The sequence below is a fragment of the Muscardinus avellanarius genome, assembly GCF_963383645.1.
Source record: "Muscardinus avellanarius genome assembly, chromosome: 15".
NCBI classification, from domain to species: Eukaryota; Metazoa; Chordata; class Mammalia; order Rodentia; family Gliridae; genus Muscardinus; species Muscardinus avellanarius.
Window position 1 is genome coordinate 87,653,742 of NC_137801.1, and position 22,452 is coordinate 87,676,193.

At 49.3% G+C, this 22,452-nt stretch overlaps 1 protein-coding gene across 1 annotated transcript in view; it reads right to left on the bottom strand.

The window, feature by feature from the left end:
- MERTK (MER proto-oncogene, tyrosine kinase) overlaps positions 1-22,452 on the bottom strand; it is a gene marked incomplete at both ends in the record, with an annotated part of 83,704 nt that overhangs the window by 34,995 nt on the left and 26,257 nt on the right. The window contains 3 exons of the mRNA XM_080711446.1: positions 1,806-1,921; positions 5,622-5,708; positions 21,244-21,417. Coding sequence (XP_080567572.1) covers positions 1,806-1,921; positions 5,622-5,708; positions 21,244-21,417 — 377 coding nt within the window. The remainder of the gene's footprint in view (positions 1-1,805; positions 1,922-5,621; positions 5,709-21,243; positions 21,418-22,452) is intronic.

Genomic DNA, 22,452 nt, shown 5'->3' on the forward strand with positions numbered 1-22,452 from the left:
GAGGCTGGTCTCCAACCTGCCGATCCTCCTGTCTCAGCCTCCCAAGTACTGGGATTACAGTCGGGCGCCACCACGCCCGGCTGGTTTGCATGTTTTTAAGTACTAAGACCAGCACTGGGAAGACAAAGAACGATTCCCGTTTGCTGTATGACCATGCACTAGGGGGAACGCACTCCCGTCTCCAGCAGGCGACCCAGGTGTTTGCTAACCTCTTCCCACACAGGTGGTCTGCCGCGACCGTGGGGCAGGTGGTCCTGAGCTCGGCCTTTGGCATCGGAGCACCCTGCGCTGGATCACCAGCTCTGCCGACAGGGGTCCCAGGCGCCCCGGGCCTGCAGACCAGCGTGTCTCGAGCAGGTACTGCCTGAAGCCCGGGCCCTGCGGGCGCTCAGCGGGCCGCTCAGTCACACTGTCGCTGTCTCCTTTTTTACGACAGGAACCCTCAGGAACACACAAGACGCCGTCTCAGGATGACTGGCCTGCATTCTTCTACTGCCGTTTGCTACCAGTTTTAGGTAGTGGTAGAAGAGTCTACAGGCCTGTAATTCCAGGTTTCCCCAGGACATCCTGAATAACTTGGGGTGGGGGGGTGCTGCTGTGCGTGTGCATGTTGGAGTGGATTGAATCCAAGGACCCTCAACAATTGAGCTACCTCCTCAGCCCTTTTTATTGTTTATTTTGAAAAAGGATCTCACTCCGTTGGCTAAGGGTCTTGCTAAGCTGCTGAGACTGGTCTCAAAGCCGGTCCTCTTAGCTCAGCCTCCAAGTACTGAAATTACAGGCACGTGCCACCAAGCCTGGCTAAGGTGTTACTTTTTTGGGGGGTGTGTGTGGTAGTGGTGATGAAACCCAGGGGCATTCTACCTCCGAGCTACACCCCCAGCCCTATTTTTTTATTCTTTATTTTCAAACAGGGTCTCACTGAGTTGCAGAGGGCCTCACTAAGTAGCTGAGGCTGTTCTTGAACCGCGATCCTCGGGTCTCAGCCTCCCAAGTGCTGGGATGACAAGCGTGCGCCACCACGCCCAGCGTTAAGGTGTTACTTTTAACAGCGTGGGAGACTTACCCTCTGCTGGCCCGTTTGTTCTCCAAGGCGGCGCCGAGGAGGAGCCCTGCCGGGGAGCGCCTGACAGCCTGAACTCTTGGTCACAAGCTGCCCCTCATTCAGGGATATGTTTTGTAATTAAAAATGAATTCTGGTTGGGCATGGAGGTGCCGCACCTCTAATTCCAGTACGTGGGAGGTTGAGACAGGAGGATCGCAGATTTGGGGCTAGCCTCGGCAAGTTATCGAGATTCTCAGCAACTTACTGAGATCCTGTTTCAAAATAAAAAAGAGCTGGAATGATAGCTTGGAGGTAGAATTACCAAAAAGAAAAAAATTAATTCTGCTGGGCATGGTGGTTTGCACCGGAAATCTCAGTATCTGGGAGGCTGAGACAGGAGGATTGCAGGTTCAAAGTCAGTGCACAGTAACTTAATGATACCCTGTTTTAAAATAACAAATAAAATAGGGTTGGGAGTGTAGCTCAGAGGTAGAACACCCCTGCATTCAATCCCCGGGACCCTCCCCAATTTCCCTGGTCTCAAGACATTCTCCCCTGGAGACACGTTTCTCTTCTGGTTGGGTCATGGCCATATCAGCGAAGGATGTGGGAGGTAGACAGAGCATCAGAAAGCAGCGGCGGGTGGGCACCCCGCATGGGCAGGGCAGGTGCCGAGCAGCGCCATCGCCATCGCAGGGGGAAGGAGAAGCCGCCGCCCCTCAGCACAGTGAGCCCCTCCCTCCACACCCTGAAGGTTTACCTGGATGCTGCAATTCCTGAACGGGGAGTATCCATCGAAGCCCGGGACCCAGGAGACGAGGAGCCCGTGCGCCGAGCTGTTGCGGACGCTGACCTCTGTCGGCGGGGAGGGGATCGCTGTGGAAAGCGGGCACACAGGTCAACACCAGCCACGGCTCGAGCGAAGGCACCAGCTACGGGCGAGCCGGGGGCGAGCTGGAGGAGCGCGGGGCTTCAAGAAGAGCCACCCGGGCTTGAGGACGCGGCCCGCGTGGGCAGAGGTCCTCCAGGCCGGAATAGTTATGTCTCTCTGGGGCTGGGAAGTGGAACTCAGGTCGGCTTTCCTACTCACGGATCAAGCGAGGGAGTGTGTGTATGTGTGTATGTGCGCGCATGTGACTGGGGATGGACCTAGGGGCAGTCCACCACTGAGCTACACCCCCGGCCCTTTTTATTTTTTATTTTTTGAAACAGGGTCTCACTAAGTTACTGAGACTGGCCTCGAACCTACAATTCTCCCAAGTACTGGGTTCACAGGTATAAATACACTGCACCTGGTTTAATTGTTGAGAGCATATATCTATCCCTCTCTCTATATATGTATATGTATATATTAGTATATTTACATATTAGTGGTAGTAGGAATTAAACCCAGTGTATTCTACCACTGAGCTATATCCCTAGGCCTTTTTTTTTTTATTTTTGAGACAGGTTCTCACTAAGCTGCTGAAGCTGGCCACGAACCTGCAATCCTCCCATCTCAGCCTCCCAATCACCATGATTACCAACGTGCACCGCCACGCCTGGCTAATAAAATTTAACAGCATCGAAATCGGGGGCCAGCATTCTTGCAGGCTTACTCTGCACCAGACACTTCGTGGACTTTGCTTCCCTTAGTCATCACTAGAACACTTTGACAGAGGTCATCTCGTGATCCCCGTTTACAGATGAGGAAACTGGACCGAAAAGTTTAAAAACTTGCCAAAGGTCTCAAGAGAGGTTCCAAGCACTAGAACAGGGACTTAGAGGCCAACCTCAGCAACTTAGGGAGACCCTCGGAGACTGTTAACACCCCGCTTCACAACAAACAGGGCTGGGGGTGTAGCTTGAAGGCAGCGTGCCCAATCCCCAGTACCAACCAACCAATAAATAAAGCACAGGCACTTGAACTCAGGTTTGCCTGACCCGAGTCTGTGTCGCCCACCAGGACACCAGAGGCCTCCTTCGAGGGACCGCAAGCCGGCCTGCGTGGGCACCCACAGGGACAGAGGTGGAGGCCCACCCCAGCTGCAGGGCCGGGGCCCAGTTAGACGCCTGCGGTGAACACGGTTCCCCGAGGATGTGAGGGGTAAACAGGGTAGCGCAGGTGCGCGCGGGACAGATGTGGGGAGGAAGGCGGTGAAGGAATAAACTTGGGGGGCGGGGGATCAGGGTCAGGACCCCTTTACACGTGCACAGCGGCCCGCATTCAGAAGTTTCAGTTTTCTAAGTGGACTTGCACTCGAGACCGAGGAACAACCAGCCTATTGTTCAGGTCATTTCCTGACACAGATTATTTGTAGAGCGGCCCCCGAGGATCCGTCTTTTCCAGATCCGAAGCTGACCACACGCATCACAGTGGCCACGGTGTCGAAGAAGAGGCTCTTGGTTGCTCTAACATAAATCTTAAAACCAAGGGAAGCTAAAATACGGGATTTAGGTAAGAAAAAACATGTTCACCGAGACGCCGTGTGAAGCAGAAAGCTGTGGACGCTCTTTGTTTCCTGCGTTTTAAGATTTATATTAGGTTCTACTTCAGGAAAAGGCCTTCACGAATGTGTGCCCCCTCGTGAATTTCTGAAATTCTCAACATGTCTTTTGGGAACTGTAATAATGGAATTTGTAAAAAAGGAAGGAAGTTATACACTTCCTCCAGTAATCACTTTTGGTTTGCTCAGTTTTTTAAAAATTCCAATAAACTTTTAGAAAGCGAAAATGCCTTTTCATAGACTTCATCCGGTTGATTTGCTGAAAAAAAAGTGAGCAAAAAAAAGAGTGGCTTTCTTGTGCGGGGTCGAATCCCTTCCGCATACACCCAGCCTCCTCGGCACACTAGTCAACACACCTGCTCTTCAGCGCAGGCGTCCCCAAAGATAAGATGGAAGAAAGACGACCCAAAGGCGACTTCTCAACATCCAACACTAAGACCCAATGGTAGTAGCCGGGCGCGGTGGGCACGCTTGTCATCCCCGCGCTTGGGAGGCGGAGACAGCAGGACCATAGGTTCAAGGCCAGCCTCAGCTACTTAGGGAGGCCCTTGGAAACTTAACAGACCCTGTTTCAAAATAAAGAATAAGCCGGGCGCGGTGGGCACGCTGGTCATCCCCGTGCTTGGGAGGCGGAGACAGGAGGATCGCGCAGGTTCAAAGCCAGCCGCGCTGGCTTAGGAGACCCTGTTTCCAAGTAAAAATAATAAAATAAAAAGGGTCTGGGAGTGTAGCCTGGAGGTAGAAGGGTTTCCATGAACCCCAATACCACCAAAAAAATTAAAAAAAGAAAGAAAGAAAGAAAGAGAATAAAAAGTAGGGCTAGGGGTGTAGCTTGGAAAGAGAATACCCTTGGGTTAAGTCCTCAGTACTGCAAAAGAAAGAAAGAAAGAAAGAAAGAAAGAAAGAAAGAAAGAAAGAGAGAGAAAGAAATCTAATATTAAGACAAACTGCTGTGCTTGAAATGAGAACGTAAAGAAGATCTGGAAAGAACCCCAAAGGCCGTCTTTATTGTCTTTTCTTCTGAGCTCTGGGTGGAGATACCTATGATCACTTAGGAGGAGGAGGACCCGGGAGATGGGCCAGAATCTCTCCACCAGCCCGAGACACCTTCAGACACGCACCACTCGCCCTGCTACTGAACTCCGCTGCCCAGCAGGCTCAGTGCTAATGAAACCCAAGCTCAGCAGAAGCAAAGACAGGGAGCTTAGGAGAAAGACGGGCAGCGAGTCAGGCTCTGGGCCTCACGCCTGTCATCTCAGCACTTGAGAGGCTGAGACAGGAGGATCTCGGGTATGAGGCCAGCCTCAGCAATTTAATGAGACTCCATTTCAAAAAATGTAAAAAGGGAACTAGTGTAGCTTGGGTGTAAAATGCCCCTGCATTCAATCCCTAGTGCCAAAAAAAGAAAAGAAAAAGAGAAAAAGAGGAGCAGGATCCGGGGTTCCGGCCTCGGTGTCAGCAGCTGGAGAGACTTGTGTCAGCCCTGGTGACCCAAGAGGACTGAGTCCACTCCCTGGGTCAAGGCTCAAGCGACCCCACCCCCAGGACGCCTCCAGGGTTGATGAGGACAAGACAGGATGACCGTGGAAACAGAAGCTAACAGTATCAAAGATAACCGTTTTAATTTATTTTCTTTCTAGAATAAGTAGAACTAAAGTAGATAATGTAGGATTTTGTTTATTTGCTGTTTTTTTTTTTTTTTTTTTTTTTTTGTATGGCACTGGGGATCGAACCCAGGGGCATTCTACCTCTGAGTTACATCCCACGTCTTTTTATTTTTTATTTTTGAAACAGGGTCTTGCTAAGTTGCCGAGGGTCTCGCTAGGTTGCTGGGGCTGGCCTGGAACCTGCAATCTCCAGTCTTAGCCTCCCAAGTACTGGGATGACGTATGTGTCACCACGCCCAGCACAGTAAAGTTTATCAAAGACCTAGGTGGGTTCCGGAATGATCCCCATTTTTCAGAGGGTGAAGTGGCCTCCCCCAGGTCCCAAGAGAGCGGGAAGCCCAGGGCGCCCCCACCCGCGGTGGCTCCACGAGCTCAGCCCGCAGCCCCCGCTCCAGATCACACACCAAGGGACCTCGCCCCTACCTTTGATGTTGACCTGCACGCCCTTGGACACCGTCAGCCCTTTGTCGTTGTGGGCCTCACAGCTGAAGACGGCCATCTCGGTCAGACCTAGAGCGGAGGGACAGGCGTGAGACGCCGCGGGAACCGGGCCGCCCGTTCCGGGATCCTACGGCTAAACAAGCCCTTATTTCTTACTTTGCTGCTTCAAACCAAAAATGCAAAGTCAATTTAAAAGGTGTGCAGGCTACAGAAGAGAAACCTGCGGAGAGACCTGGGGACCAGAGTCAGGTAGTCCTGGGCCAAAGGTAACTTTCTGTTCTTGCAGATGCCAGGGCTGGGGTCGGAGCTCGGTGGTAGAGTCCTTGCCTAGCAGTGCGGCCGAGTTTAATCCCCTGCACTGCAAGCGCCCCCTCTCCCCCCCCCCCCTCTCCTCTCTCTCTCTCTCCTCTCTCTCTCTCTCTCTCTCTCTCTCTCTCTCTCTCTCTCATGCACACACACACACACACACACACACACACACCCATGTTCTGAATGGTAAGACATTAGGTAACGAAGAAATATTGCTTAGCTTTTTTTTTCCCCTTCCATATTGGGGATTGAACCCAGGGGCCTTCTACCTCCCAGCTATGCTCTCAGCCCTAATTTTTTTTTTTTTTTTTTTTTTTTTTTTTTTTTTGTGGTGCCGGGATGAAACCCAGAGGCTAAACTCCCAGACCTATTTTGTATTTTATTTGGAAACAGGGTCTCACTAAGTTGCTGAGAGCCTCACTAAGTAGCTGAGACTGGCTTCAAACCCACGCAATCCTCCTGTCTCAGCCTCCCAAGCGCGGGGATTACAAGTGTGCGCCACCATGCCCGGCTTCTCAGCCCTATTTTTTATTCTTAATTTTTTTTCTTTTTCTTTCTTTCTTTCTTTCTTTCTTTCTTTCTTTCTTTCTTTCTTTCTTTCTTTCTTCCTTTTTTTTTTTTTTTTTAACAGTACTGGGGCTGGAACCCAGGGGCATTCTACCTGCGAGCTACACCCCCAGCCCTATTTTTTTTTTTTATTCTTTATTTTGAAACAGGGTCTCACTGAGTTGCAAAGGGCCTCACAAAGTAGCTGAGACTGTCCTTGAACCGCGATCCTCCTGTCTCAGCCTCCCGAATGCTGAGATTACAATCGTGCACCACCATGCCCAGCTCCTCTGAGCTATTTTTTATGCTTTATTTCAAAACAGGATCTCACTGAGTTGCAGAGGGTTGTGAACCTGCAATCCTCCGGTCTTAGCCTCCCAAGTACTGGGATTGCAAGTGTGCACTACCACACCCAGAGAGCCAATTTTTAGAATGTCAGATGACCTGTTGTAGTGAATCCTCTATTATTAGCGAAAATGTCAACTCACAAGAAATTCTGATATAAGCACAAAGTTTTATAACTAACTGAAGATGAAACACTAGTGCTAAAAGAAGAAAAAGTCTATCATTTCAAAAGTGGTTTGAAGACAACTGGGAAATCTTGTAAGACTTATTCATTAATTTTATTTATTTATTTATTTTGGTAGTACTGGGTGTGGAACCTAGAGGCTTTCTACCTCTGGGCTATGCTCCCAGACCTTTATTTTATTTTATTTGGAAACAGGGTCTCACTAGTTGCTGAGAGCCTCAGTAAGTAGCTGAGGCTGGCTTCAAACCTGAGCAATCCTCCTGTCTCAGCCTCCCAAGCACGGGGATTACAAGTGTGTGCCCCCACGCCCGGCTTGATTCATTAATTTTAAGTAGAAAGAAGAATAAGAAGAACCAAGACTCCTTGGAGAAATGGATGATTCTCAGATTGGAGCAGGAAAGAGCTAAGATAAGCCTAGAGGGATGTATATAAAACATAAACACAACCTGCAATACAAACACACAGGGCTAATGAGGGGTCACATCAAAGAGACCCAGCAGCCAACCTCAAGAGTTCCCATTGAGCGAAGCTGGGACAACTTGAGCAAGGTGATGAAATAGCATTAATTATAACCACGGTATAAAGTAAGTGTCTATGCGTCTATACTGATATATATGATCAAATATGGGAGAATAGACTTCATGAAGTCTATTCTTCATGAAGAATTCTTCATGAAGAATTCCAGCTCTCTTTGTGAATACTAACTTCCCAGTCCTGGAGTGTGGGCTGTCGATAGTGATTTCCTTCCAAAACGGGGCAAGAAGAAAAACTTTAGGACAGAGAAGCTGGCAAACATCAGCTCAGTCAGGTGACCGGGGTTCTTGCGGACAGTGATTAGTCATGCTGCTAGAATGTGCTCCTGATATGATACGATGGGGTTGGCACTTCTCATCTACGGGCTTCCTCTCAAAAACACAAAACCTCAGTCTAATAAGAAAAATATCAGACAGGTCCAACTTGTGGGACATTCCACAAAACACCTGACCAGTCAGCCTGAAAACTGCAAAAGAAATAAAAACATGGCAAGTTTGAAAATTGATCATAACCAAGAGGAGCCTAAAGATACACAAATAAGTGGAATCTGGTGTCCTGAATGAAATGCGGAGACAGGAAAAGGACCCAGGTAAACAGGAGAGCTGTGAACTGTCGTCAATGTACCAGGGTGGTGCGTCGATTGTAACAGATGTACCATATTCATGGAAGATGTTAATAAAAGAGAAAGTGAAGGTGTGGCTTCGGGGGATTTCCCATACTATCTCCACAATTTCTCTGTAAGTCAGAAACTATTGTTATTTATTTATTTTTGTATTAGGGAGTGAACCCAGGGGCATTCTAGACCCCTAGCATTTGTTTTTTCTGTTTGTAAACAGTTTTTTTTTTTTTCCGGGTCTGGGGATGGAACCCAGAGTCATTTGACTTCCGAGCTATACCCCCTGCCCAACTTTTTTATTCTTTATTTTGAAACAGGGTCTCACTGAGTTGCAGAGGGCATTGCTAAGTAGCCGAGGCTGTCCGCGAACCGCGATCCTCCTGTCTCAGCCTCCCAAATGCTGGGGTTACAAGCGTGCGCCACCACGCCCAGCTGGAAACTTTCTGTTTGGAAATACGTTCCTGAGAGTCGCTAAGTTGCCAAGGCTGGCCTTGAACCTGCAATCCTCGTGCCTCAGCTTCCCAAGTAATGGGATTACAGGTGTGCATCACCATGCCTGGCTCTCTAAAATTAAAAAAGGAAAACACCAGCTATATGTCATTTTTTTTTTTTTTTTTTGCTGAATCTGAAAATTTCTGTATATATGTTATACAAAAGCATTATCTGGGCATAGTGGTATTGTCGTGAACTAAAGACAAAATTTGTGTCTTTTTTTGTTTTAATACTAGGGATTGAGCCCAGTCCTTTTTATTTTTATTTCAAAACAGAGTCTTGCTAGTTTCTGAGGGTCTTTCTAAATTGCTGAGGCTGTCCTCAAACTTGTAATCCTCCTGTCTCAGCCTCCCAGTAATGGGAATACTGGGTGCTACTGAACCCAGCTAAGCTGTACGTAATTCTTAGACATAAAAATGTTATTGGAAGGGCAACTTCTTGGCTAGATAAAATTTGGAATTTTCTGACCATGAGGTGGTCTGGAAGTTTCTTATCCCTGAGATAATGTACCATCATAGCCGTTCTCAAAAATTGTGGTCCAACGGTCCCTAGGGATCCAAGACTCATTTTACCCCAAGTTTAGTTTTCCTCAAAATAAAAACTATTTTCATAATGACGGTATATTATTTGCCTTTTTCACTCTGATCATCTCAGTAAGGAACAATAGAATTTTCCAGAAGAATTTCCCAGAGGTTATATATTGTGTGATAGCTCTATTAGCCAATGGAATATGTGTCTGTGTATTCTCTGGTCTTAAAAGGTTTTCATTTTAGCTGGGTGCAGTGACGCATGACTGTAATCTCAGTACCTGGGAGACCGAGACAGGAAGATTACATGCGTCACGGAGGCCAGCTCCAGTAACGTAGCGAGACCCTGTTTCAATATAAGAAATTAAAAGGGCTAGGGGTATTGCTCAGAGGTAGAATCCCACTGGATTCAATCCCTGGTACAAAAACAAAAAGTTTGCTGGGCGTGGTGGCGCACGCTTGTCATCCCCGCGCTTGGGAGGCGGAGACAGGAGGATCGCGCAGGTTCGAAGCCAGCCCCGCGTGCTGGCTTAGGAGACCCTGTTTCCAAATAAAAATGTAAAAAATAGGTCTGGGAGTGTAGCCCGGAGGTAGAAGGGCTTCCAGGAACCCCAGTACCACACACACACAAAAAAAGTTTAAATTTCAAAAAAGACACAGGAGCTATTCCGTTCCACTTTTTATTTACATTGGAGGAGACATCTGCAGGTTCAAACCTGTAATTGAAGCTGACTTCAATTACACTTGTTAAAACTCCCAGGAAACACTGGCGGGTGAACTACAAAGTCCTGCCACACTGGTCAGGAGGTGTAGAGCTGGCACCTTGGCAGAGCCGGGTTGAGGGCACTGAGGTGCGTTATGCACCTGCTGACCCTTCAGAGAGGCCGCCGGCCCAAGGTCCTCCCGCCCCGGGAGGGTTAGCGACGCCAAAGCGGAGCTGGTAAGCTCGGGACAAGGTTTTTGGTCAAGCAGGAAGGCGTTTCTCCTCTCCTGGTTCCAAGCAGACGCAAGGTCAGGAAGGCAGTCATAAGGGCTGTTGCACAAGACGGGCGTGCCTGCTCAGGACCGCACAGGCCTCCCGTGGCTCCTGGGTGCGGCGCCTCAGGGCAAAGGGCCCTCGGAGCCATGTGGGAACCCCACCAGCCAAGGCTGGCCTCCCTCAAACTGGACCGATGCAGGCTTCTTTGCTTGTTTCTTTTCTTTTATCTCTTACTCCTTTTTTTTTTTTTTTTTTTTGTGCTCAGGATTGAGCTCAGGGGCATTCTACCTTTAGGCTAAACCCCCAACCCTATTTTAATCTTTATTTTGAAACAGAATCTCACAAAGTTGTGGAGAACCTCACTAAGCAGTTGAGGCTGGCGGCAAACCTACAATCCTCCTGTCTCGGCCTCCCAAGGACTGAGATTAAAAGCATACACAACAGCTGGCTGCTTTTTTCTTTCTAGAAGGGGGTGCGACATGGAACTCCGACCCTGCTCCTGCTGGCAGAAAGTCCACCCTGAGCTAACCCTGAACGCCCGCCCAGCCCGGCTTAAGGTTTTCAGATCCAGCCAGGCGTGGAGCACACACTTGTAATCCCAATACTTGGGAGGCGGAGACAGGAAGATTGCAGGTTCAAGACCAGCCTTAGCAACTTAGCCAGGCTCTCTGCAACCTAGTGAGATCCTGTTAATTAATAATAATAATAATAATAATAATAATGACAATAATAATAATAATAAACAATGATGATGATGATGATGTGGCTCAGAGAAATCAATCCCCAGTACCACGAAAACAAACCAGTTAATTAAATTAAAAATAAAAAGGGGCCGGGTGTGGTGGTGCAGGCTTGTAATTCCCGCGCTGGGAGGCAGAGACAGGAGGATCACGCAGGTTCTAAGCCAGCCGTGCTGGCTTAGGAGACCCTATTTCCAAATAAAAATATAAAACAGGTCTTGGAGTGTAGCCTGGAGATAGAAGGCTTTCCAGGAACCTCAGTACCACCAAAAATAATAAATAAATAAATAAATAAATAAATAAATAAATAAATAGGGGTAGGGGTGTAGCTCGGAGGTAGAAACCTCTGGGTTAAATTTCTAGTACTGCTCTCAAAAAATCCATCCACCCCTCAGTGTCTCTGACCTCTCTCCCACTCCTGCCTGACTCCCGGGGCCGTGGAGTCCGCATGGTCCACCTGAGCCAGACCCCCCTTCGCCGGCATCACTCCTCGGGTCACAGGTGGAAGTCCTCTTGTTTACCTAACCCCAGGATGATGCTTCGCGCCCTCGTGCTTGGTCCTTGGATGGTCTGAGCTGGGCAGAGTGGCGCACACCTGTAATCCCGGCACTTGAGAGGCCAACACAGGAGGAGCCGGGTTTCAGGCCAGCCTCAGCAACTTAGCGAGACCTTGTTTGTTTGTTTGTTTATTTTGTTTTTGTTTTTTTTTGCAGGTCTGGGGATGGAACCCAGGGGCATTCTACCTCCAAGCGACACACCCTGCCCTGTTTTTTATTCTTTATTTTGAAACAGGGTCTCACTGAGTTGCAGAGGGCCTCACTAAGTAGCTGAGGCTGGCCGTGAACTGCGATCCTCCTGTCCCAGCCTCCCCAATGCTGGGATGACAAGGGTGCCCGCCACACCCAGATTAAGACCTTGCTTTAAAATGAAAGAAAAAATAAAAAGTGCTGGGGGCGTAGTTTAGAGGCAGGCCCTAGCAGCCTCCTGAAGGCTGGGATTACAAGGGTGCCCGGCCACACCCGGCTTAAGACCTTGCTTTAAAATAAAAAGGGCTGGGGGTGTAGCTTAGAGGCAGGCCCCCCCATCCCCAAATTTAATCCTCAGTACCACAATAAAAAAGAAAGGAGGAGAATAAAAGATAGCCCATGACACAGTCTGGCAGAGTTCAAGGAACATTCAGAAACAGGATGTCCCCTGGAGGGAAGGCCAGGCGGACCTGCTGAGGAAGCAACTTCTGGAGCAGAGTCAGGCCGGCTCTGAGGATTGAGCAATCTTGCAAAATAACTAGATGCACAATCCTGTCTTTATTTTTTTCTCCCCTAGTGCCCATATTTCTACCAAAGCAAGCAATAAGTGGAACAGGATCTTGCTACATTGCTGAGGCTGGCCTCAAACCTGTGATCCTCCTGTCTCAGCCTCCCACATACTGGGATTACAGGTTTGCACAATCACATCTGGCTTTAAGGGGAAAAAAAAAAAAAAAAACTCTTGAAAAGAAGAAGCAGGCCGGGTGTGGTGGCGCACGCTTGTAATCCCAGCATTCGGGAGTCTGAGACCGGAGGATCGCGGTTCGCAGACAGCCTCAGCTACTTAGTGAGGCCCTCTGCAACTTAGTGAGACCCTGTTTCAAAATAAAGAATAAAATACAGGGCTGGGGGTGTCGCTTGGAGGTAGAATGACCCTGGGTTCCATCCCTAGTACCGCAAAAAAAAAAAAAGAGGAAAATAAAAAGCAGTAATGTCAACACAAGCCCACCACTATTCCCAAAAAGGCAATTCAGGTGGATGATGAGTCCCACGTACACGTGACTCGGACGTGTGTGACGGGCGGCAGTGGAGACGGGCGCCCCAGGCACCGCCCCTCTGGAGCCTCATGAGAGCCGGGAGTAGCCGGCCCTGATACACAGCGTGAACACAGCTGCCTCCACGCTAAGGCTCAGCTCGGAAGTGGCCAGCTCCCAGGTCTCCACCACTGCACTGGGGAGCGAGGCTGGTCCGGGCACCTCTGCCCTTAAGTTTGGGATCCGGTTTTGCCAGCCACAAAGTTCTTTATTTCTTCCTTCTGGAAATAGTTTCGTGTGTGTGCATGCGCACTAGGGAAGGGAACCCAGGACCTTGCACATGCTAGGCAAGTGGCTGAAACTGGCCTCCAGGGTGTGATCCTCCAGTCTCAGCCTCCCGTGTGCTGGGTTACAGGTGCGTGCCGCCGTGCCTGGCTTTCGCTCCAGTCTCTTAAGGACAGTGGCGCACAGCCTGTAATATCACTTCATGGGAGGCTGAGACAGGTGGATGGGAGGTTTGAGGGCTGCCTTAGCAATTTAGCAAGACCCTCGGGAACTTAGGGAGACCCTGTTTCAAAATTAAAAATAAAATAAGGGAGCCAGGCGTGGTGGCCCAGGCTTGTAATCCCAGCGCTTGGGGAAGCTGAGGCAGGAGGATTGAAGGTTTGCAACCAGCTTCAGCAACTTAGTTAGGCCCTCCACAACTTAAGTGAGAGCCTATTTCAAAATTAAAAAGAAAAGAGCTGGGAGTTGTGGTGCACACTTGTAATCCCAGCATTCAGGAGGCCGAGACCGGAGGATCGCTGGTTCATGGACAGAATCGGCTACTTAGTGAGGCCCTTTGCAACTCAGTGAGGCCCTGTTTTAGAAGACAGAATAAAAAATAGGGCTGGGGTGTAGCTCAAAGGTTGAATTCCCCTGGGTTCCATCCCCAGTACCATTAATTAATTAATTAATTAATTAGCTAATTAATTAATAAAAAGAAAAGAAGTAGGGCTGGGGGCCTAACTCAGAGGCAGAATACCTCTGTGTTCAATCCCTAGTACCAAGAAAAGAAGAAAAAGACAAAGACAGCTCTTACATCAGAGAAGGGGAAGTCCTGCATCCAGAGGAAACAGTGTTGTCCTCTGCCGGGAAGGGGAGCCTGGCACCCAAAACCCTCCTGCAGGGTCTCCGTTTAGGAATACGCTTGCTCTGAGCGGCACAAACCATTGGGCCTCCTTAGACCACTTCCGTACTTCGTCTCTGTCCATCAAAGGGGTGGGGCAAGTCCCCTTCCAGACGGCATGGCAGCCCCTGTGATCTACCCTGCTCTGCCTCTTCAGCCCATGAGGGGCTGCTGCGTAGACAATGGGCCCCCCCGGAGGCAGCGAGACAGAAGGACCTCACAGCTGGGTTCCCCAAACACAGCTAGTAGCAGGAGCCCAGGTCACGGACCAGTTTCCTCAAGATAAAAAAACAAAAAACAAAAAACAAAAAAAACCGCGTTTAACTAGGTGTTGTGGCTGTGTTGTGTATGCAGTACAGAGATGGAACCCAGCGGCATTCTACCTCCAAGCTACATCCTCAGCCCCGTTTTATTTTCTATTTTGAAACAAGGTCTCACTGAGTTGCTGAGGCTGGCCTCAAACCTGTCATCCTTCTGTCTCGGCCTCCCAAGTACTGGGTTTACAGGCATGTGCTACTCTGGTCAGCTAGATCGAACTAAGTTTTTATTTGGAAACAGGGTCTCATTAAGTTCCTAAGGGCCTCACTCAATTGCTGAGCTGGCTTCGAACCTGTGATTCTGTCAGCCTCCCAAATACTGGGATCACAGGCATGTGTCACCATGCCCGTCTAGATTTAACTAAGTTTTTATGTAGCTTTTTTACAGTGTTAAATTCAAATGGATGAGAATATGCCCTAGCAGCTGACCTGACAGAAGTCACCAAGTGCGAGGTGCAAATCCTGCCGTCAGTAGCCTATACCTTTCAACCTGCTCTCCCTGACCTGTATGGCTATTCAGGTACGCACAATGAATATGAAAAATTCCAGGCTGATCCAGGCATGGGGGCACACACCCATAATCCCAGATCTTGGGACGCTGAGACAGGAGGATTGCAGGTTGGAGGCCAGCACACAGTAATTTAGCAAGGCCCTCAGCGACTTAGCAAGACCTTGTTTAGAAATAAAAAATAAAAAGGGCTGGGGTATAGCTCAAAGGTAGAATATCACTGTTCAATCCCCAGTACTCCCCCCAAAAAAATCCTGGGCTGGGGGCAGGAGTAGGAGTATCTTCCTAGCCTATGAAAGACCCTGGGTTCTATTTACAGAACCAGAAAAGATAAAAATAATAAATAAAATCAATAAAAAGCCTGCTTTAGTAATTTCACAGAACTGGCTACAGATGTAAATGAGAAAAGAGACAAGAGCAAGTTTAATACAAAAGGCGTGGTGGCACACACCCGTAATCCCAGTACTTGGGAGTCTGAGTCAGGAGGATCATAGGTTGGAGGACAGCCTCAGCAAGTAGTGAGATTCTTATCAACCTAGCAAGACCATTTCAAAATAAAAATAAAACATAGGCTGCAGACATAGCTCAGAGGCAGAATGCCTTGGGTTCAATCCCAAGTACCACATAATTAAATAAAATAAACTCCACAACTACAAGTTGCCTCATTATCACTGTATCTCTGTCTCAGTGAAAGGGCCCAAGATTCAAGGGCTGTCGGCAATCATTCATTGTTCATCATTCATTCATTGTTCATCATTCATTCATTCATTCATTCAGCATTCATTCCCACAGTTCTCATGTGAATGAGATGGGGGCTAAGCTAATTGATAATTCATACATAATAGTCACACTGATTAATAACCCCTCTGGGAGGCTGGAGAAGTCAATGGTGGTGGCTCGAGGGGATGGGAGGCACAGGAGTCAGGAGGAGGTGCTGCGGGGACGCAGAGGAGGATGGGATGGCCGGGAAGGGTTGGACAGAGAGTTGTGAGCTGGTTTCTGGAGATGAACAGGGGTTTACCAGGGCGAGAACAAGGAGATGGCAGCGTAGGAAGACGTGACTGTGGGTGCCAGGCCTGGCAAGAGGGCTCCGTGCCAGCGTGTCCTCTGGGTTCATGGCGATGCCTCTTCAGGAGCCAGGAGGGAGTTCCTGCAAGGCCCCGGGGACGCATGCCAGAAATGACAAGCCCTGGGTTTTAGGAGGACCCCTTGCATTTTTAGAGAGTGACTCACTACGTAGGTGGCGGGGGTGGGAGCACGAGGACAAGAAATGCAGGACCACAGTTAGGATGTGACAGCAACGGCCCTGGCCGGGAACCAGGAAAGTCTGAATTAGGGCCAAAGAGGTGGAAAAGCAGAGAAGAATGAGCCCGGCTGACATTTGAGAACAATGACACAGCTCAGCGACCGCTGGACGGGGTGGGGGGGGAGACGATTCTGGATACACTTTAGGCTTCTGGCCTGGCTGCATGATTATATAAACAGGCCTTCGCCGTGGAGCACCCGCTACGCCATTTCTGCTATCAACAACCATTTAATAACGATTGATGGCTTCTATTAGGTATCTTTCCAAAGGAATTGAAATCAGAATCTTCTAGTGAATCATGCATATCCATGTTCATAGCAGCACAGCTCACAACAGCCAAGTTATGGCACCAGCTGAGGTGTCCATCAACAGATGGCTTACGGATCATGGGATAGACACACAATGGAATTCTACACAGCCACAAAGAAGAACAAAATTATGTCATTTTCAGGAAAATAGAACTAGAAAATATTATGCTGAAATCAGCCAGTTTCAAAAAGTCAAGGGCTGTATATTTTCTCTTATATTCGGAAGCTAGAATGAAAAAAACAGAATCAAAGGAAAATTCAGATAAAGGAGGGGTTGGGGGTGTAGCTCAGGGGTAGAATGTCCCTGGGCTCAAGCCCAGCATCACACACACACACACACACACACACACACACACACACACACACACACACGTATCAATGCCAATCTTAATACCAGGTATAGGGAATGGGAGGGGCTGGGGTGGGAGCCAGGAGGAAGTTCACCAAGTGAACTTTGCACACTATGGTTTGCAAGTATGTTGCTATCACTGGGAACTACAAAATGACATATAATTACAATGCACCAATAAAAGCTTAAAAAAATAAGACTGTTAGCCCGGCAAGGTGGTGCGCACCTGTAATCCCAGTACTTGGGAGGCTGAGACAGGAGGATCAAAGGTTCAAGACCAGCCTCAGCAATGTAGAAAGACCTGTTTAAAAATAAATAAAAAATAAAGACTGGGGGGGTGGAGCTTAGAGGTTGACTAGCCAAGACAGAAAGATGACAGGTTTGAGACCAGTCTCAGCAACTTAGTGAGACCCTATTTCAAAATAAAATATACAAGCCAGGTATGGTGGCCCACACTTGTAATCCCAATACTTGGGAGGCTGAGACAGGAGGATCTCAGGTTTGAGACCAGCCTCAAGAACACAGTGAGGCCCTCTTCTGTGACTCAGTGAGACCATGTTTCAGAATAAAAGAATAAAATAGGGCTGAGGGTATAGCTCAGATAAAGAATGCCCTTGGGTTCCAACCTTTGTACCAATAAAATAAAAATATACAAAGGGTTGGGATATAGCTAGGAGGTAGAATGATCCTGGGTTCAATTGCTACTACCAAAGAAAGCTTGAAAGCGTGTCTCTCTCTCTCTCTCTCTCTCTCTCTCTCTCTCTCTCTCTCTTATCTCAGCCTCCCAAGTGTCGGGATCACAGCCACCGTGCACCATCACGACTTGGCTTGAAATAGATTTTTTTTTTTGGTGGTACTGGGGTTCCTGGAAGCCCTTCTACCTCTGGGCTACACTCCCAGACCTATTTTCTGTATTTTTGAAACAGGGTCTCTTAAGCCAGCACGGCTGGCCTCGATCCTCCTGCCTCTGCCTCCCAAGCGCAGGGATTACAAGCGTGCGCCACCACGCCCGGCTCAAAATAGATTTTGAGCACAGAGCTTTCCTTGTTACCAACTCCTTGGAGAAACTCAGAGAAAACTCAGACGAAGGTGGAGAAAGGTCTGACCCTCCACCTGGGGCCAGGGCTCGGGGTTCAGGGCTGCCGTTCACTGACTTGTCCACCCTCGACACAAACACCGGCTGAGTTCTACGAGAGCCAGGCCCTGGAGCACGCTGGGCTGGCGACCCAATGCCAAGCCCTCGCCGAGCTTGCGCCGCCCAGGACAGGACAGACAGTCCCACGTGGGGTGCGCTATGGTACAAGCCATCAAGGAAGTGCGGGAGAAATGTGATGAGGAGCGGCGAGGCGGGGGCCTGACATCCATAGAATGACCATTCATAGAATGACCAAGTAGCACCATCTGAGTTGTGTCCTGGGACCAAGGGAAGACAGAGAAACACTGGAGGCAGGCAGAGGAGCCGGTCCAAAGGTCTGGAGGCAGGGAGGGATGCTGCGTCTGGAGCCAGCAGGAGCCAGCATGCCGGCGCTACTGAGCATGGAAGACAGCCAGGCAGGGCGGGGGACTCCTTCCAAGACAGGCAGCCAGTCAAGGGTTGCCTCAGGGGGCTGAGTGATCTGCTGTGAAGGACGGTCGGAGTGGGGCCGGCCCGGAGCAGAGAGACTAGTTAAGAAGCCGTGGCTGTGGCCAAACCAAGCTGCTGGCGACCCAGACCAGAGCAGCCGCAGCAGACAGGAGGACAGGCAGATTTAGCCGCCCCGTGCAAGCAGAACCAGACCTGCTGACGCAGCCAGCGTGCAACATGAGGAACGGAGGGCGGCAGAGGGTGACGGGGGTTTCCTAAGAAGGGGAGTTCTGCGGGGGAGGGTCAGGAGGGAGGACTGAACCCAGAGACATTCTACCTCTGAGCTACACTCCCAGCCCTTTTTATTTTGAAACAGGGTCTTACTAAGTTGCTGAGGGACTTGCTAAGCTACTGAGACTGGCCTTGAACCTGCGATCCTCTTGTCTCTGCCTCCCGAGTACTGGGATTACAGGTGTGAGAACTGCGTTTCAAGATGCCTGCGTGCCCGGCAGGTAGAACTGAAGGCCAGGAGGGACGGTGGTGTGTGAGAGGTCAAGCTCAAGGTCATCATCTCAGATGGTATTGAAGCTGTGGAGGGGCTCTGCCACCACAGGGTCTCAGGCTGGGGCGAGGTGCCAACACCCAGGTACCAACGCTCGGCTCCCCACCAGCCAGGGTGCAGAAGGAGGAAGAGAGCAGTGCTCCCACTGCCCACCAGCGTGGCCTCGGCCCAGAACACCCCCGGGCACACAGCAGACCTGCCTGCCTATTATTATGATTATTTTATGTGTGTATGATGGGGCGGTGGGGTACTGGAGATGGAACCCAGGGGCATTCTACTTCTGAGCTATACCCCCAGACCTTTTTTATCTTACTTTTTTTTTATTATTATTATTATTATTATTATTATTATTATTATTATTTTGCAGTACTAGGGATAGAATCCAGGGGCATTCTATCTCTGAGCTACACCCCAGCCTGATTTTTTATTCTTTATTTTTGAACCAGAATCTCACTAAGTTGGGGAGGACGTCACTAAGTAGCTGAGGCTAGCTGTGAACCTACAATCCTCCTGTCCCAGCCTCCCGAGCACTGAGATTACAAGCGTGCGCCACCACTCCTGGCTAATTATTTTTTTAAATTCTGAAACAGTATCTTACTAAGTTGCTGAGGCTGGCCTTGGGCCTGCAATCCTCCTGAGGTATGACAGAAAGAAAAACTAAAAGAAATAGAAAGGAGCTCGGCATGGTGGGCACGCTTGTGATCCCAGCATTCAGGAGGCTGAGACCGGAGGATCGTGGTTCGCGGACAGCCTCAGCTACTTAGTGAGGCCGTCTGCAACTCAGTGAGACCCGGTTTCAAAATAAAGAATAAAAATAGGGCGGGGGGTGTAGCTCAGAGGTCAAATGCCCCTGGGTTCCAGCCCCAGACCCGCACCCCACCACACACACAAATAGAAAGGAGACATAGAGGAAGAACAAATTTAACTTTGACTGGGAAACCAGAAGTAAAATTCTCTAATAATTCCTTTACTCTAATTCCTAATTGCTTTACTCTGCAATCCAGGCCTGTCCCCCTCTGCTCACCCCCCAGGCCCCCGCCAGGCCTGTTAATCCCAAATATCTGATGTACAAGTGTTTATTGATTATCCTGAACACCATTAGTCATCCTACCCAAGAATGGTTTAAACAAAGGAGGCGTGGACTAGTAAGAGAGTGAAGGCCCATCAGGACCCAGGACGCGGCCCGACACCCTGAGCCCTCTTGTGACAACTGACTGATGTCACCTTCACACACACCTCCTACCTGAGAGAGAACCGCGAACCCCCCAAATACACCTCTCCCTCTGGAGGCGGCTACATTCTTCCTTGAATGCGTATTTCTTGCTTTCCTAAGTAAATCTCTATGTCTCTGACAGGCTTGCGCTGAAATTCTTTTCCACCGAGTAAGCCAAGGCCCCGTCCTGAGTTTTGTGCCCCTCCCTCCCCCAGGGAGGGCTCTGTCCCCTTCGAGGAATCTATCCTTCTCCCATGACACAACGCTGCTGTCTTAGCGTCCCAGGACCAAGGCCACAGTCCCAGTACCAAGGTCACAGGCATGGGAGTGCATCCGCCCAGCTGAAGACCTTCCTAACTACGTGCCGAAGGCGGGAAGAGAGAAAGGAGGCGGGAGTGCGAGACAGGAGGATGGAAGCTTGGAGGCCCGTCTCAGCATCGTATGAGCCCCTTAGCAACTTAGTGAGAGCCCCAGTAACTTGGTGAGACCTCAGTAACTTGGTGAGACCCTCAATGACTTTGTGGGACACTGTTTTAAAATATAAATAAAAACAACTGGGGGTATAGCTCAGAGGTAGAATGGCCCTGAGTTCAATGCCAAGTACCCTTCAACCCAAATAAAACCTGGCCTGGGAATTCTCACACCTGTGACTCCTCCCCACCCTCCCATCTACCTGGTCCTGAAGCTCAACTGCTATACCTAGAATTTTTTTTTCCAGTACTGGGAATTGAACCCAGGGGCATTCTACCTGTGAGCTATGCCCCCAGCCTTATTTTTTAGTCTTTACTCTAAAACAGGGTCTCACAAAGTTGTGGAGGGCCTCACTAAGTAGCTGAGGCTGGCTGCAAACCCGCAGTCCTGTCTCAGCCTCCCAGGTACTGGGGCTACAAGCATGTGCCACCGCTCCTGGCCCTACACCTATGTTTTTTTGTTTGTTTGTTTGTTTTTGGTGGTACTGAGGGTGGAACCCAGTGGTTTTTCTACCTCCGGGCTATACTCCCAGACCTATTTTATGCTTTATTTGGAAACAGGGTCTCACTAAGCTGCTGAGAGCCTCACTAAGTAGCTGAGGCTGGCTTCGAACCCGTGCGATCCTCCTGTCTCAGCCTCCCAAGCGCGGAGATTACAAGCGTGCGCCACCACGCCCGGCTAGGTTTTTTGATCCTTCTCCGCTGCCCACTGGTGATGGACAGCACTGGTCACCCAACTTTTGATCCCGTCCACTGTTGAAGAAATAAGCAAATGTCCTGGGCTTACCGGGGACAGTGAGAACGGAGGGGGATGTCTGCGGCTGTTCGTTCACTCGGCTGCTGTTCTGAACCCAGAAGATGTTGACGGGCTCGGGGGGACCCACGGCCTGGCAGGTGAGGTTGAAGGCGGTGTTCCTGGTGATGTTCATGGTCTCGGGCTGTCTGACGAAGTGTGGGAGCCCTGGTGAGGAAGAGGAGGTGTGAGTCCACCTTGGACCAGAGGCAGGGCCTGCAGGAGACAGAAGCTGGCCAGCAATGGGCAGCAGACTTCTTTCTTCTTCTTCTTTTTGGTCCTGACAGAGAATTAAGGGCATTCTACCTCCCATCCATACCCTAGCCTTTTAAAAAATATTTTTATTTGGAAACAAGGCCTCACTAAGTTGCTGAGGCTGGCTTCGAACCTCCTGTGTCAGCCTCCCAAGCACTGTGATTACAGGCATGTGCCACTGTGCCTGACTCAACAGATCGATCGATCTATCTATCTATCTATCTATCTATCTTTCTATCTGTCATTTTGGAAATGAAATGGCCAGTTTCTACCTTGTAACGTTGGGAAAGAGAGCCGGGCGTGCTGGGGCAGCTTGTAATCCCGGCATTCAGGAGGGATGGTCTCAGCTGCTCAGGGAGGCCCTCCGCAACTCAGTGAGACCCTGTTTCAAAATAAAGAATACAAAATAGGGCTGGGGGTATAGCTTGAGGGCAGAATGCCCCTGGGTTCCATCCCCAGTACCGCAAAAAATAATAACAACAATAATAATAAAATAAATAAGGTTGGGAAAGCGAACAGAGAGATTTGTTTCTACCAGTCCGCCTCCAGCCAGCTTTCTAGGACGCCTTCCCAACGGGGCTGTACCTGTCAACTCAGAACTGGTTTCACCAAAAGAGAACCTGCAGACAGTTGTTAAATCAGGTGTTGCTCAAACATCTACAACTGGCTGGCAAGTCTTCAATATTTTTTACCAAAACAAACACAGAGTTAAAAAAAAAAAGCTACTCAATACATCTGCTTGAATTCTAAGGGCAACCGACTCTGTGTGTTACTTTCACATAGGTGATAATGGATTTTAAAACCCATATGCTTGACAGGTGTGCTGGTGCACGCCTGTCATCCCAGGACTTGGGAGGCTGAGATAGGAGGAACGCAGGTTTGAGGACAGCCTCAGCAAGTAGTGAAACTCCCATCAACCTAGTGAGACCCTGTTTCCAAATAAGAAAA